The sequence below is a fragment of the Rattus norvegicus genome, chromosome 17 (assembly GCF_036323735.1).
Source record: "Rattus norvegicus strain BN/NHsdMcwi chromosome 17, GRCr8, whole genome shotgun sequence".
NCBI classification, from domain to species: domain Eukaryota; kingdom Metazoa; phylum Chordata; class Mammalia; order Rodentia; family Muridae; genus Rattus; species Rattus norvegicus.
Window position 1 is genome coordinate 26065001 of NC_086035.1, and position 16384 is coordinate 26081384.

The 16384-nt window shown below is 41.5% G+C and overlaps 1 protein-coding gene across 28 annotated transcripts in view; it reads left to right on the top strand.

Annotated features, from left to right (window-relative positions):
* Slc35b3 (solute carrier family 35 member B3) overlaps nucleotides 1-13686 on the top strand; it is a 26438-nt gene extending 12752 nt beyond the window's left edge. For 6 of the 28 annotated variants that reach the window (XM_225253.11, XM_006253856.4, NM_001107346.1 and 3 more), the window contains 7 exons: nucleotides 1700-1854; nucleotides 3174-3281; nucleotides 6183-6280; nucleotides 7871-7963; nucleotides 8343-8454; nucleotides 10916-10985; nucleotides 12933-13686. In XM_225253.11, the coding sequence (XP_225253.5) occupies nucleotides 1700-1854; nucleotides 3174-3281; nucleotides 6183-6280; nucleotides 7871-7963; nucleotides 8343-8454; nucleotides 10916-10985; nucleotides 12933-13083 (787 nt within the window). In that variant the 3' untranslated portion in view covers nucleotides 13084-13686. Of the gene's footprint in view, nucleotides 1-1699; nucleotides 1855-3173; nucleotides 3282-6182; nucleotides 6281-7870; nucleotides 7964-8135; nucleotides 8224-8342; nucleotides 8455-8988 lie in introns of those variants that run through there. The other 22 variants (XM_039096463.2, XM_039096468.2, XM_063276388.1 and 19 more) reach the window with 17 other exon arrangements.
* Nucleotides 13687-16384: the final 2698 nt, after the last annotated feature.

Here is a 16384-nt window from a genome sequence, read left to right on the forward strand (position 1 = left end):
GTCTGAGCTCTGGGCTTGAGTGTTTGGGAAGTAACATCACAGCTCCCATGTTTGAAACACGGTGCTGCTATTGCTCACCAAATAACAACTTCTTAGCCATTGCCCTTCCTCATCACCCATGAGGAGCCAGGACCTGGAGGAAGGCTGGCATCTTTATAAGGTAGAAAGTTCATCTAGGGGTTAGAACTTCTGCCTGAGCCCCTGAGCCTAGGATAACCCTTTCTACCTGTATTCTGCTTTTGTAACCTTTCCTCATACATTAACTGACTGGAATTTTTTTTGCTTTCTGGCCACCATTGTTCACAGTTTATCTTTGAGGAAATTTATGGTTTTGTTCTGGTTTTTGTACTTAGCTGTGAGAGTGATGTTTCCTCCTTTGCTGATAAGGACTGTAATTGACCATAGTTCAGGGACGCTGAGGAAATACAATTGTAGTAATTAAAGGTTACTCTATGAGTGAACCAGTTCTTTGCACTGGATTTTAAATGTTTACTCCTGCATTAATGCTTAAGTAGGAAAAATGTCAAAGTTGAAAGGGTAAATAATATGTTTCAATTGATTTTCTGATAAAATATTTTAGTATATGTCTACCCATATAAAAGATGTGTAGAGTTTGGGTATAGATCAGTTGGTAGAGTCTTTGCCTGACATGCTTAAAGCTCTGGCTTCCCCAGCACCACATGTGCCAGGCTTCGGGGCATATGCCTATAATCCCAGAACATAGAAAGTCCATCAGAAGAAGCTTAAGGTTTTCCTGTTACATAAGGAATTTGAGGGCAACCTGGGCTAGAGAACCTGTCTCCAAAAAAAAAAAAAAAAAAAAAAAATGGAGGAAGTATGATTTTGTATCTGATTTAAATGCCAGTGTAAATGCCTGAATGTAGGTTACATCGCAGCATAATCAAATTACACGAATAATTCTTTTTTATGTCCATCACACCAGTATGCCAGATTATTATTTTAAACTATTAATAAGTATTCAGAGTGAGCATATGACCATACTAATGGCTTAAAATTCTCAAGATAGCAAATTCAGACTCTTCTTCAGGAAACCCCAGTAGAGCCAATGTTAAAAAAGTTAGAGGTTACAAAAACAGCATCAGAAACTTTACCTGAAGCTGACTATTGTAATGTGGAAAAAGGGATAGTGATTTTTAAGATACTGTAGCAACATTGTGCATGGAGTTGTCAAGCCCAGGCACTAGCTCTTGAGAAGTTCTTTCACTTTTCTGGTGGTCACATTTTTCCTAATGCTGGATGGAAAAGTTAGCTAACAGCAGCAATTTAAAAGTTAGTTTACAACATTAGTGACTGGGGCCGTAACTGTTGGGAGGCCTATATATTTTTAAATCATCTCTTTTTGTATGAATTAAATCAAGATAGTTTTTATCTACACCTAGAGCTACTGTAAACAAATTCTTTGATCAGCATTTATACATGAGTTAGAATCTCAGTATCTTACTGTTCTAACACATGGTTGAGATTCCTCATTGATGATTCAGTAAAAGTATATTGTGATTTTTATCAATATCGTGTACAAATAAGCCGTGTTACACCTTGAAACGAATGACTTTTTAAATGTATGCTTCCATACAGTGAAGCACATGTAGGAAATCAGTGAAGCACATTGTAAGCCATCATCTTTAAAGTACTGTGAACTGGGTCCCACAATGAAAGTTTTAAAAATTGTCTCTTCCAGAATACCAGGAAAAACCTACATGATAATAGCTTTTCTAACTGTGGGTACTATGGGCTTATCAAACACTTCCTTGGGCTACCTGAATTACCCAACCCAAGTCATCTTCAAGTGCTGCAAACTGATTCCTGTTATGCTAGGAGGAGTTTTTATTCAAGGTACAGTAATGATATGTTTTATACTGTTTGAAGCACACAACTATGTTGTGGCATCTGGCATTAGGAAAAACAGTTAAATGTCCACAGCAGTGTTCTTGAGCACTCTAGAAATTGTTATAGTACAGCATCTGTTAAAAAAAAGGTGTCATAAAAACACTGGTATTTCTCTAAATATTGCATTTGAGGTTCATAATTTGGATGTGAGAGAGAATAGCCACTATTTTGTTTTCTTTTATCTTGGAATTTAATGCATCCCCACAATGCTGTATTCACATAGTGAAGCCCATCTGAGCGGACCCACTTCTTCCCTGACTGCACCAGCTCTCTGATGATCATCTGGGGTGAGCTGATTAGAAGGAGGAGGCAGTTAGAGCAGCAAGCGTTGGATCAAGTTGTTGCCTGATGCCTGTCTTGAGGTTGTTGCCATCACTGAAGGGCTTAAGCAGCCTGCTCTTGGTATATGCATCAAGATGCCTTCCCAGAGTTGACCTTTTACAGGTCACCAGGTGTGCCAGCCACCTCCCTGGACATTTCAGATAGTGGTTTGTCCATAGGGAGAAAATACCTCAGTCTCTACTAAAACTTGTGAGTAGGCACACACATTTTAGAATCTTTACCAAAAGTTAGAATACATGTCATTTCCAAAATAGAGGCAATAGAAAATGAGTGAACTTTCCCCTGTCTAATGGTCTTCACATGATATTGATAAGCAGAAACGATGTTTAAAATAGCTAAACCCATTACTCTCTTCCCTCAGTAGACTTAAACTTACAAATTGCAAGAAAATCTGTAGCCTTTTAATAAATAAAAGACATACTCATTTCTATAAATAGTTAAGATTGAGGAATATACCTTTTCCTTTCTCAGTTTTCACACATGGCAGTCATGCACTATGTCAGGAAGCTTTGTCACCAGTAGACTGGGAATATGAAAATGCTCCTCTGAGATAAATTTGCCAGTGACATCACATCCATGTCAGTCTGTGTGAGTGTCTTGATGATATCACAACAAAGTCCTCCCCAAGTGGACTCAGGCCACATACCCTGAATTAAGTAGTCGGTGTATGTGTGTGCTTTTGACTTGTGTTTTCCTGTCATAATAATAAGATAGGATCCCATTTCTTTCTTACAAGAACACGTGGTGCCTGGTGTGATCTTAAACCTCCTAGGATTGTTGTATGCCTTGATCTGTGTGTTTTTTATGTTCTGGGCATTAGGCATGAACAGCACATCATATTCTGCCTGGTGAGGCACTGTGGTCTGGTGGTAGGCCAGGCAAATATTTGCATAATGAGGCCACCTTCCTCTTGTCTTACCTAGGAAAGAGGTACAACCTTGCAGACGTGTCCGCTGCAGTGTGCATGAGCCTTGGCCTGATCTGGTTTACCCTTGCTGACAGCACAATTGCACCAAACTTTAATCTGACAGGTGAGGAATGGACTTTTATTCCTTAGTTGCATTTTATTTTGAATAAGAGTTTGTAAAATTTCTTGAAGATTTTAAATGATGAGTCTCCCACTTAACGAGACTTTCAGACCTTCCCAATTGTAGTAAAAGTATCCCAGCTCTAGCATTGTAACGCTGAGAGGCATGACAGGAGGCTCCGGGTTACATCAATAGCTGTCAGAGACATGAGGGTTGGCGTGTGTGTGCTGACCTGGACCTGCGCACAGACGTGTGAGGAAGTCACAATAACAATATCAATAGAACTGTTTGTGTGTGATTTACAGTTTTCTCCGATATGTGCTATGTTAACTTTTGTCAATTAAATTTATATTTTTCAAAAGCCAAATAAGTATCACAATATGTCCAGGGGTAAAAATAAACATTAGAATCCTGTTTTTATTTTAATAATCATTCAGATAAATTGTTTGTGGGTATGTGGGACATTTATTGTATATACAGTATTTTCCTAAACTTACTAAAAGAGTTTTACTAAGAACACTATTGTAATACCAGCAAGCACAATGTATAAACTAATTATTTCTCTAATAAAAATATTGGTTACATTAGATCTTCAATTGCTCTTAAATATCAGACCATTTATCAGTCAGTCTTCCGAGCCTTAGTGATCTGCCTGAGCTACCTGTGTAAACACAGCCATTGGGCCTCTAACAGGGGGCAGCCCTCTAACAGCCACAGTCTGGAGGAAGCTCGGTGTCTCAGCTTCCATCAGAGCCCCCCTCCCTGCTCAATTCAGAGAATTCTCACAGTCACACCTGTTGCCATGAGAATCAAGACTTTTCAGGAAATTTCTATTTTTACATCACGGACTTTCACATCAAGACATTGCTTTGAAAACAGACACCATTGGCTCTTCTAGTTGAAGAATAAACTTAGAGAAGGCATGAACTGCAGTGGTGAATTCTAACCAAAAGTGGACGACTTCAGGCCCTTTACTCTCCTTCTGTAGAATAGCGAGAACATGACCTCCTCCAGAGCTGGTGGGAAGAGAGGAGGTGTCAGAGGTGTGAGAACCATTTTTCATGCTGTTCGATGCTTGCCTTTACAAGTCACACTTTCACCTCACCTATGACCAGGCTAACAGTGTGCTTTGAGGTGATTCATAACTTTATACTCATTCTGTTTATAAACTGTATCCTAATCCTGTTTAAATTTAGCCTTTAAGAAAACAGTGTAATCAACCTTTCTGTTTTGGACTGTGTACAATATTCCTTACTTCTGGGTGACCCACTCATGCCCCTGACTCAACAGTGTGTGTGTGTGCATAAGGTTGCGTGTGGCTCGATGTAAGACAACTCTCTGGAAACAATGAAGTGTTGAAAGCAACGTATGGCTATAGAATGATAACATCTGGTTGTGGCAGATTGTGGCTGGACATGTTGTTCCAAGTAAACAGAGTCAGAAAAGCATTAAAAGATTAAGACAAACCTTATTCTGTGTACTCGCTCCCTTTCAATACCCCAGTTGCTGTGCAGTTTAATAACTAAGAAGGGTGATCTTTGTTTGAAAGAAAAGATCATATCAAGAAAGATCAGAACTCTCCGGAACAAATCAGGCCCACTCTTAGGTAAAGGGCACCAAGGGTTAGTTGCTCTTATCTGGACATAATGTGGCATCACCTCAGGAAGGAAGGCTGAGAACACACACATGCAGCAGTGGGAGGACAGCAGAGGGGTGGTCAGGACAGCCAAGGAAGGTGCACCTCGGGCACCAAGAGCTTCTCCTTCCTGAGTTCATGGGCACATTTGGAAGAATTAGAACCCAGACATACTCCATGAAGGAAACTGGTGAGCATTGGTCCCTTCCGTTTTTTAGAGCAGCAGTTCACAACTTGTGGGTCATGATCCTCTGGAAGTTAAATGATCCCTTACAGGAGTCACATAGAAGATATCTTGCATGTTAGACATTTAGATTATGATTCATACCAGTAGCAAAATTACACTTATGAAGTAGCAATGAAAATAATTTTATGGTTGGGGATCACTAAAACAAGAGGAACTGTATTAAAGGGTAGCAGCTTTAGGAAGGTTGAGAAGCACTGCCTTATACGTTAAGCCTGTGAGCCCCATGAAACCCACAGAAAGAACCATGCCTCCTTTTCCTTTGTATGTGAAGCTCAGGGACAACCAGGCCTGTTCTCATGCATGCAGCTTCCTAGGATTTGATTCTGTTTGCAGTGTGATAACTTAGTGTTGTTCACATTACTTGTGGACATGAAAGGGAGGCTTGCAGACCTGAACAGTTACTGAGGCAGTCTGGCTGGCAGACTGAAGAAGTCACTGTTGCATTAGATGCAACTGAGACAGCTGTGGAATGGAGGGCAGATCCTAAGTTGTAACTGTACTTCTCACCAGATGCTACCTGGAGAGCATGGAGACAGTGGATATGAGTATGATTTATAGAGGCCAGTGCGTAGAGTTCCAGGCAGGAGCCATGCCACAGAAATGACCTTGGCAACTGCCCATGTGTTCCTTTAAAATTGAATATTTTAGAAAGACAGTTTGTGTGTGTGTGTGATTTTTTTCCTCTAAATATTTGGGGTTTGTTTTTTCCCCTTCAAATCTTTTATGCGGCTCCCAGTCCCAGTGGATCTACACTTGTTCTTCAGTCACACCATCCTTGCTAAGGAGAACTGACATGATGCTGAAGTGTGGTCCTGATGCTGGCAGTAATCAGTTTGTTGGTGTCCATCCTTTTTATGTTAATATCATCTACTATCAAAACAAGCTACAGATCACAGTAGTCACCGTTCCAGCCAAATGGGAGGGACAGTCTGCTTTTGATTTTTTTAGCCCAGTTAAATTTCTGGTCAACCTTGTTTTCAGTCAGTATGTTTAAAGAGGATCGTTCTCTTATTCCTTGAAGGTGTGATGCTTATCTCCCTGGCACTGTGTGCAGATGCTGTCATTGGGAACGTTCAGGAGAAAGCTATGAAACTGCACAATGCTTCCAACTCCGAGATGGTGAGCACCCAGCACAGCTGATTCTCTGATAGCTACAGTGCCAGAGACTTAATGTGCCCTTTAACTTACTTTATCGCTGTCGTGAGCATAATGCTACGAATACTGTGGAAGGTCAGAAGAAAGCCTGTCACTGCTAAGAGTTCATAGTATAACTGGTCCATATTTTCCTCATTAATTTCTGTAACCTTTTATCTGTATACAAAAACCTCTGTGACATTGTTTTTCTGTTTGTATCCTCTTTGTGTTAACGCTCAGTGTGGAGGTTTGTAATTCTTACTGATGCTTTCTGGCAATTTGTCAAAGCCTTTTCCAACTCAAGATTTTAAAATTTTCACCCATGTTACCTGCTAGTTCTATAATTTCAAATTTTTATTAAATAAACCCTGCTAAAACCTAGTTCTGTTTATTAAACACACTGCCCTTCCCACTTGTGTTAGATGCCTTTTAAAAAAATCTCACATCCTCATGCAAAGGTAGGAACTGAATTCTCTATAGTTGGTTTCTGCCTTTGCCCACAGAAATATAAGCAGTTTCATTTGTTCCCCATTGTAAGGACCTTTGTCCCTTTTTTACTATAAGCCTCCCATAAACCAGAAATTCCACTGGGATTATGATTGGACATTAAATTCTAAGTTAATTTAGGGGAATGATATTTGTATACTTAATTCTTTCAGTGTGAGACCAAGGTCTTTCCTTTTATTCAAGTGTCTTTTAAAAATATTTTTATTTTATTTTTAATTGTATAATATTAGAGGGAGAAAGTGTGTGTGTGTGTGTGTGTGTGTGTGTGTGTGTGTGTGTGTGTGTGTGTGTGTGTAACGGTAGTTGTTAGGTTTACTGGCTTTCAACACTCGATATGTATTTATTTACTCCTAAAGCTGTGTGTGCGCATCTGTGACTGTGTGTGTGAGAGAGAAAGACAGACAGACAGCAAGAGCACACTTGCTTTGGGTTCAGAGGGAACACACTGCAGGGAAGCCACTGTGTTTCCTGTTGCTGTCTGGGCACAGCACGGCCATCGTAAGATAACAAGACGTGACCTTTGGCAGGTATTTTTGTGATTATTGTCACTACTCTTCATGGCTGGGATAAAGAGGGCCTCAGAATTAAGACCAGGCAGGTCACCTGGAGACGCAAGGTAGCCAAGAGGTCGGCAGGCTTTAAACTGAAGCCTTGGTTCCTGTCCTAGGAACTTCTAGCTCTCCTCTGGAGCAAAGTTACAATCTCAAGCTTCAGTGTCTTCCTTTGAAGGTCAGAGGTCTTATTTGTAAGGATCCGGGGAAGCAGCCCACACGTGGGGTAGCATAGCTGACCTGAGGCAGGCATGTTGGTTAGAAGCTGTTTGACACACCCTCGGAGAGGAGGCTAAGAAGCCGGAGTGGCTAGGAAATGACAGTGAGGATTGTCGTGTCTTTCCCAATCTCCTGTGTTCAGGGTGTCTTTCGTGTCTTGTAAGTGGCTTTGAGGATTTTGTCATGTTTATTCTTTTGGAATGATAAAATTAAAATCTGCTTCAAATTTAACAATGAGTCTAGACCTCTCAGCTCCCCTTTCAGTGTGATAGTCATTTCCCTGCTTCTGCCTCCCCAGGTTTTGTATTCGTACTCAATCGGTTTTGTGTACATTCTGTTGGGATTGTCATGCACCAGTGGACTGGGTCCTGCACTGGCATTTTGTTCAAAGGTAAGCACTCATCCCGTCTTAAAAAATAAACATCTTACATTTAATAATTTTCTCTGTCCTGTTTTTGCCTAGTTCAAATATGGCTATTGTTGATATAAATTGCTAACTGTTTAATACAACAGTCCTCAGAAATGATTGATATTTAACTTTTTATTCATTCTCTACCATGTAGGTTAATTTTTAAGAAGTTTCCAGTGTACCAATCAAGGGTTTTCATCTCATCACGATTTTCCATTAAATAAAACTGTTTGTTTGCTTGACTGCTTTGTGCAATGACTTACTGCCGCTCAAGAGGTTGATTAAAATCTGTGGCTTGATTGTGTGTGATACCCCTGGGTTTGCTTTGTACTTTTCTAACCGGCCATTTTACTCCTCGCAGAACCCTGTTCGGACTTATGGCTATGCCTTCCTGTTTTCCCTCACTGGTTACTTTGGAATCTCCTTTGTTCTGGCCCTCATTAAAATCTTTGGTGCTCTTCTGGCTGTAACAGGTAGGAGACTTGCTTAGACTATGAAGTAAATGTTTACAGTGTTTATGTTGAAGTAAACGTTAACATTCTTTCCAGTGTTGTTTTGTGAACAGACAAGTATGATCTCTTCCTTAAAAATAGTCTTGTCTCCAGCTTAAACTCCAGTACCTTGTGTGGAGTTCTAAAGGAAATGGGTTTTGGTCTTAATTTCCTGTTTTGAAGATTTCATTTTTTTCCTTCCTGCAGTACTGAGGAAACCCCCTCAGCCCTCAGCATGCTGCCACTAAGCTGCATCCCTGGCCCTGAAGGCTTCATTTTTATGTCATATATATATATTTTTTCATGAAAAACATTAAATACATTAGAAAGAAATTGTTGTAAAACTATGATGGAATGAAACCCCTTCAGGGAAAATACTACCTTTATATACTTTTAATCGATCACTGAAATTCCAGTCTTCCTTGCACTTAAAGTATGGCAGGTGCATTTTACAATTTGCAAGCCTTTCCCTTGGATGTTTCCTGACCCCACCCTGAGATCAGTGTCTTTCTTCAGCAGTGATGAGGATGTCATTGTCCAGCCTGTAGAGGACTGAAGGTTGCCTTTGATGTATTTGGAGAGATGGGGAGCAGAGTGGGAGGAACCAGTGACTGCTGCATCGTTTCCCAGAGCTGTAGATGCACACCGGCTTCCATGATAGAGGCAGAAAGGTTTTACTGTCTAATAAAAGGCAGAGGAAGGAATAGCTAACACAGAGCCCTTCCTGTGTGCTAGACACCATTTTGGGTGAGTCCTAACCAGCTGGCACCATATGCACAGATAACGTGAGTATGGAGAGGTAAAGCAGCTCACGTGACAGCCTGCTGGAGTCGGGGTTCAGGCAGCACCCCGGCTCCATGCTGCTGTCTTCACCGTGCTCCCTTGGTTAGGCCTCACTACCCTCCCTACCATCACAGCTTCCTGCCAGGCGGCTGCACGGAGTCTGAGAATTTACAAGACATACAGTCCTCCCTCTGTGGAAACTTTCTAGGATGCTGCACTCCTCAAAACAACACAGCTACCCATATTTTCCTGGCCACAGCCTAAGTCACATGACCACACCTAAGTATAGGGAAGACTTCTGACATGTGTGCCCAGAACAAGTTCTTCAGTCACTCACGCTTGAATGTCAAGTGCAAGGAGCAGGAAGGAATCTGTGAGACAAGGTCTGGGACTGAGAAAAGCAGTGGGAGGGTAGAACGCTAGCATGGAGAGCTGTGTGGCTCCTCTTCTGTTTGCACTGAATTGGACAGTCTCAGGCCTTACGGCAGAGGTTGATGGGTAATACCCAGAGTGGGAAGAAGAGTTAATACAAGTGTATAAAGAGCAAGACTGTCACAACTACTGTCCTATCCACAGAGGTCACCATGCCTAAATCCTGTAAGTCACTGTAGTGAGCATGCCTGGAATCTCAATGGGATGGAGGTCAGAGCAGGATGAGCAAAACATGGCAAGACCTGTCTCAGAAACAGACAGAATATCTGGGTACTAATGAACCTTCCACTATTTTAAAAGGATAACTGTAGGCATAAATTTTTTGTACCCTAATTTAAATAAGGGTTCAACCTCTTCTGTAGCCCACCGCCCAGCAGAGGTAGTAGAAGGGAAAGTTTAAGGCTATGGGGGAAGTGGACCTGGTCAGCCATAGTTCTTTGGGGACAAGCTCCGTCTTCTTGGGCAGCAGTTCAGTCCTGTAGCAAACACCAGTTGAGATTCAGCAGCTGCAGACCAGTCCTCTAGGTAGGCAGACCCCAAGCAGCTGAAGAATCCTGAAGAAAGCACTAGGCTTGCCCACCTGCCTGAGGTGAGACCACAGAAACGGCAAGCTGCTTTAGGAAGCTTACGAGCAGTTCTTGGGCGAGTTTCTCTCAGGGGCAGCATTACCACAAGCTGAGCTCAACAACGCTATGTAAGGCGAACCAATACATGCTTGTCGTTAGTGAAGCAGAGAAACCAAACCAAGGCTCAGTGCTTGTCCCCCACTGTGGGATCATAGTCCTACTCCTTCATCAAGTGTCCTTTCCTGTGTCTGCTGTATCCACACATCCTTTCACCTGGTCTGCCTCAGGAAAACAGTCTTTGGAGTGTTTGCTTTAGCAAGACATCCTTTCACCTGTGTGCCCCAGGAAAATACCATTTGATGTAACCAACTTGCCAAAGAACTGGAAGTTCCCACTTCAGATAACCCTTGCTCTACCCAGTAATTTCTTATACTGGAAAGCCTGTGCTGAGGCAGCTGATGAACACTTACTACAGTTGTACACAGACATTTGATGGATCAACGCCAGTTCTCCAAACCTTTACTTCTGTGGCAGCATGAATTTGGTTGGTTGGTTGTATTGTTTCTGGTATCTTGTCATATACAGAGCTATAAATATTTGTAGACAAATGGTTTCCAGATATTACCGCGGCAGTAAGATGCATCTAACTCTTTTCCCTGCAGTGACAACAGGACGAAAAGCAATGACCATCGTCCTGTCCTTTCTGTTCTTTGCTAAGCCATTCACATTTCAGTAAGTACTTTGTAATGTAAGGGTCTCAAAGTTAGATACTGGATTTCATATTTTGTGTTAAACAGCAGTATTTTCTAACTTTTACTTTATGTTAATTTATGTTAATATGTGTTAGCCTATTTTCCTCTACAAAGAATTCTATTCATCCTAATCTATCTACTAAGTGCCTTTTGATAGTTTAAGAATCTGTGGACATCATTTTATATACTTAAATTGACCAGCTAAAGCCCAGTGGAAATGTGGTCTTGTTAGCAAGTGACTGCATGAGAAGGAAGTGTATGACAGATGCAGAGTGGGTAAAAGGTACACATCAGTGTGACTGACTGGTAGTGGGGTGTGTGCACCAGTGTGACCAAGTGGGAGTGAGGTATATGGTCCAGTGTGACTGACTGTTAATGAAGTGAGTATGTCAATGTGCTGATGAGAGTGGAGTGTCAGATACAGGATGACTGACTGACTGCGTGTTCCTCATGGCAGTGAGAATGAGTAGTATGTGTGTGTTGAATAAATTGTTTTTCTTTCCCACTTGTATATATGTAAATTATGTTTAAAATTCATGCGTGTACATTTTTTGTTTATAGCTTCTTTCCAGAGCAATAAACAATAGGAAGATAGTCTGTAAGTTGTGTCCTAATGATTTAGTTTTGACTTTTTATGAAAGTGTTCAGCAGTCTTTTTACTACCTATTATATGTTTGAAAATAATTCATGTGACTCTTATAGGTCACTAATTGTAATTTTAAACCTAGTTTACAAATATATAATCTTAATTAAAATTATAAAATAAATACCCATCAATGTGTTATAAGTTGTGCATTGTTTATAGATAACCTTTTTATATATTTAATATTTTAGTAATTAAATTATGGTGAGCCTCTGCTGCCTTCAGACTGTGTCTCATTTTTAATCATCTGTGTTCCACTAAACTGGGACATCTAGTCAGAGTACTATATTGGCTATACAGTGTAGCCTTTGATAGATAGGAATCTGGTATTTTAAATAGAGTCGTAAGTCTTTTGGTAAGTATTAGACTTTGAATATGCCAATAACCCTAAAGTTTAAATTACTCTCACTTTGTATAACTCTTCTCTGTATGTAATCAATATAATTTTTTAAGACTTCTATAACATACAGACAATGAATTTGATCAAATCCACCCCCTACCCCCTCCTCTTCCAACTGTTCTTGGCCTTCCCACCTGACGTTTTTATCCCAACTTAATGTGCTCTTTTTGATTAACTACTGAGTCTACCTGGTGCTGGTAGTACATGATTGGATGTCGGGCAATCCCCAGTAGCATATGTAACCTACCTGGGGTTGTATCCCTGAAGGAAATTGATACGTCCTCCCTTCCTTCCATCAACTGCCAGTGCCTTCACTAGGGGCGAGGGTTTTGCTGCTCGTATTTTATGTCATCGGGACACAGTCTGGAGTCTGCTTTTAAGAGGAAACCTAACCTGAGAAAACCTCCATCAGACTGTCCTGTAGACAAGCCTCTGGGCATTTTCTTGACTTATGACTGACATGTGAGGACCCACCTCACTGATCGGTGCCATCCCTGGGCAGGTGGTCCTGGGGTGTATGAGGAAAGCTAACTACGCAGGCCAGAAAGACCAAACAGGTAAGCAGTGTTCCTCTGTGGTCCTGCCTTGGTCCTGCCTTGGCCTCCTTCTGTGGAAAGGGACTCGGGATGGGTAAGCCAAACAAAGCCGTCCTTCCTTGAGTTGTTTTTGGTTATGGTCGTTAGCACAGCAGTGGAAAGCAAACTAGACCAGGCTTCATGAACCCCTCCCCTCTCCATTCAGCATACAATTCTAATACTATTACTTTAGACCTCTAATAGCAAGTTTTTATATGATTAAAGTTACTATGGACTAACGATTGTATGCCTTAATTAACAGTGAAGTGTTGCCTTGTTAATATCCACTGTTTCATTTCCTCTTTTCAGGTATATATGGTCTGGCTTGCTAGTTGTCCTTGGCATATTTCTGAATGTTTACAGCAAAAATATGGATAAAATAAGATTGCCCTCGGTGTACAGTGTGATAAAGAAAGCCATGGACATGAAAAAGTCAAGAACGTTGGCACAGACTGTGTAGGAACTGTGTTCGCCTATGTAAAATAAAAGTCTGAGGGAACAATCATTAATCAACTCACTTTCCAAAGGCTTGTGGTAAAACCAAAGGATCTGAAGGCTGCTGTCGTCTGAGCAGGTCGTACTCTCGGTGGTTCCTCGGCATCTGCCTCTACAGAACACACACTTTTGATCAGCTCCAAAACGATCAAGAGCCCACACCTAGGACATTTTGCAATAAAGTCAGTATGAAGGAAAGTGCTTCCTAGCTGTCCTGAACATTTCACTGGAAGTGGACCGTGTTGCAAGACTGATTGGCAATCCGTCCGGCCTGCAGCACGGTGCCGTGTAGTAGCACTGTTTGTCTCCATTCCGTTTCGGTGGTGTTATTTAAATTCTTCTCTGTTATAAGAGTAACTGATGATTTGAAGTTTAGAGAAAATAGCATTCATTTATAAATAAAATTATCCTGTGATTTTTTTTAAATGGCGTTTTAATAAAATTTGTTATTGAGGAGAATGGAGACAGGAAGAAGGGCTAATGTACACTTTAAAACATGGGTTTTTAAAGTTCAGAGAAAATAGCATTCATTTATAAATAAAGTTATCCTGTGATTTTTTTAAAAAAATAATTTGTTAATAAAATTTGTTATTGAGGAAAATAGAGAAGGGAAGAAGACTTAACATGTACTTTAAAACTTGGGTTTCCACTCATAATGAAAAAATATTCTGAAAGCATCCTCATCTGTATACAAGAGGAAGTGCTGAAAGGAAATATGCTAGGGTTATAGTATGCCATGGTGTTTGGCTTTCCTTTGGACTTTTTAATTGAAGGACTGAAGTTAACATCTTCAGCTGCCTGAAATTATTCTTTGTATAAGGATGAAATTTGATTTGAAGGCTGAGAGGAAGTGGGATGGATTTAAGAAACATGGGGACGTTTGTCAGACCGGAACAGCATTGCTTCTCTGATGCAAATGAACTCAGACAGTCTGGGTAGCCTTCTCTCCGAGTTCTGGATGCTGGGAAGCCCACGCTGAAGGTGCTAGCAGACCTGCAAGGGTGGCCTCCTGCTTTCTAGATGTCATCTTGCTATGTCCTCAGATGTTCAGTTCTAACCCCATCTTGAGGACCACCCTCATGACTCGGTGTCCTAATGCTGCCACTAGGGAGGTGGGATTTCACAGGTGAATGTGGAGTTCATAAACTTAGCCAATTACCTCAGAACATAGCCTACTACCTTAATGGGTTTTGAGTCTAAACCTCTGAGGTTTGCTGCCTTTCAGTAGGGATTTTTATAATTGCTGTATGCATGCACTCACTGTGTGTGTGCGTGTGTGTATGTGTGCATGTGTGTTCACACGTAACTGAATGTGTGTATAAAAGCTGTTAGTTACTCTTTACTTTCACCAATAGTCAATATGATTAAAACCCTGTGTTTATGCTCACAGCGACTGTCATATTTTGTAATGATCACTCTTAAGATTCCATTATACCTAAGGATACTTAGCCTGCTCTTTGCTGTGCAGGCCCCTCGGAGCCTGCGGTCACGGAAGTGTCTCAGGTAAGGAGTTCACCTTGGATTTCATTCATCAAATCCTGCGATGATTCTTTTACAGTACCCTTATCCTAAATGGAAAATCTTTTGAATCCGTTTGTATTGTGCCGCCTTGAGATGCGAAGCATTTGTGCTTTAGACTCATTTGCTTCCCCCAGTCCTTGAGGAAATCATATTGTGGCTTACCCAAGCATCATTCTGCCCTCATACTTTCCTTAGATCGTTCCCTTTGCCTACTGCCAGCTTATCATCCCAGGCGTGATTTCAAGCGGCCTGGCCGCCTGTCACTGTTGCATTGGTTTGCTTCCTCACCCGTCAGAGGGAGACGAACTTCGCCATCTGTATGAATGAATGGTGAAGTAATCAGACACGTTTTGTTACAGTGATATTGAGTGTATGTTTTGAGCCAGGTTTTGTAATACCTTTCAACTACACTGTTTTATTCCAACCACTGAAATAACAACTAAAAATGAAATTGTAGGTGTTTCTGTGGGTAACAGGTGCCAGGGACTATTAGATGCGATACCTCACTCAGCGTAAATACCGCCCTTATCCACTTAAGGAAGCAGACCGGAATGCTGGATGCTCCAGAACGTGACAGGTTCAAGTTTTTATACCCCAAAGTACTTTTCAGTCCATTGCACTCCACTGTGAATATGTAAGCACCCACATTTAATATGAGTGCTGTGGCAGAAGCTTGTCCCCTCTCAATATGTTGGATTCTGGCCTCCAAAGCAATGATCTAGGAGGTGGAACCTTTGGAAAGGGGTTAAACTACAGAGACAACACTCATGAGTGAGACTATTGTGTCTTTGCTAAGAGACCCCAGAAGGATGCCCTCACAGACCTTGGGCATTGGCCTCCAGAGGGGGAGAGAAATTTCTGCCATGAAGCTTCCTGATAGCCTAACCTGATGGAGACTGTAACTAAGTACTAAGTGAAGAATTTGTAAGGCAAATAAGCCGGGATCACTTGGGACTTATAGGTCATAGATCTATTTGTTTAAGCATGTGGATACAAATTATTCCTTCACCTGTGTCCATATTTACCTCTGATTTATATAGTCAATAACCGTGTCATACAAGAGTAACCAAAGAATTAACATTAACCAAAAAAAAAAAAAAATACTGGCAGATCACGCCCTCGGTAGTATTGTTTTGGTTTGTCCTGAGATGCACAGACACATTTGTCTCTGAATTTGGCCAGTCTTTCTCCCATACTCCATTTTCTCCTATCTCCCTCAGTACTGGTTGATCTTTGTCAAACTGACACAAATTAGTGTTCCCACCTCCCAGGAAGATGGAGGGCCAACTGAGGAATTGGCTCCATCAGATCAGCCTGGGGGGCATGTCTGGAGGCATTTTCTTGATGACTGATATCTGTAGGAGGGCCCAGCCCACAGTGGGCGCTGCTGTGCCTGGGCAGATAGTCCTAGGTCCTATAAGAAAGCAGGCTGCGCAAGCCACAGACAACAAACCAGAAAGCACCTTTACCCTATGGGTTCTGTTCAGTTCCTGCCTTCCAGGTTCCTGCCTTGCTGAGATCCTGCCTCAGCTTCCCTCAGAGATAGACTGTGATTAGAACACATAAGCCAGGTAGACGCTTTCTACCCCAACTTGCTGGTAGCATTTTATCACAGGAACAGAAACTGAACTAAAACAATCCCTCCCTCACTTTCTCCCCTTGCCCTCTCCCTCCTTGACTCATTGCCTTTCCCCTGTGTCTGATTCTCTCCCCTGCTCTCTTGCTCAGCAATCTTATTCTCATCT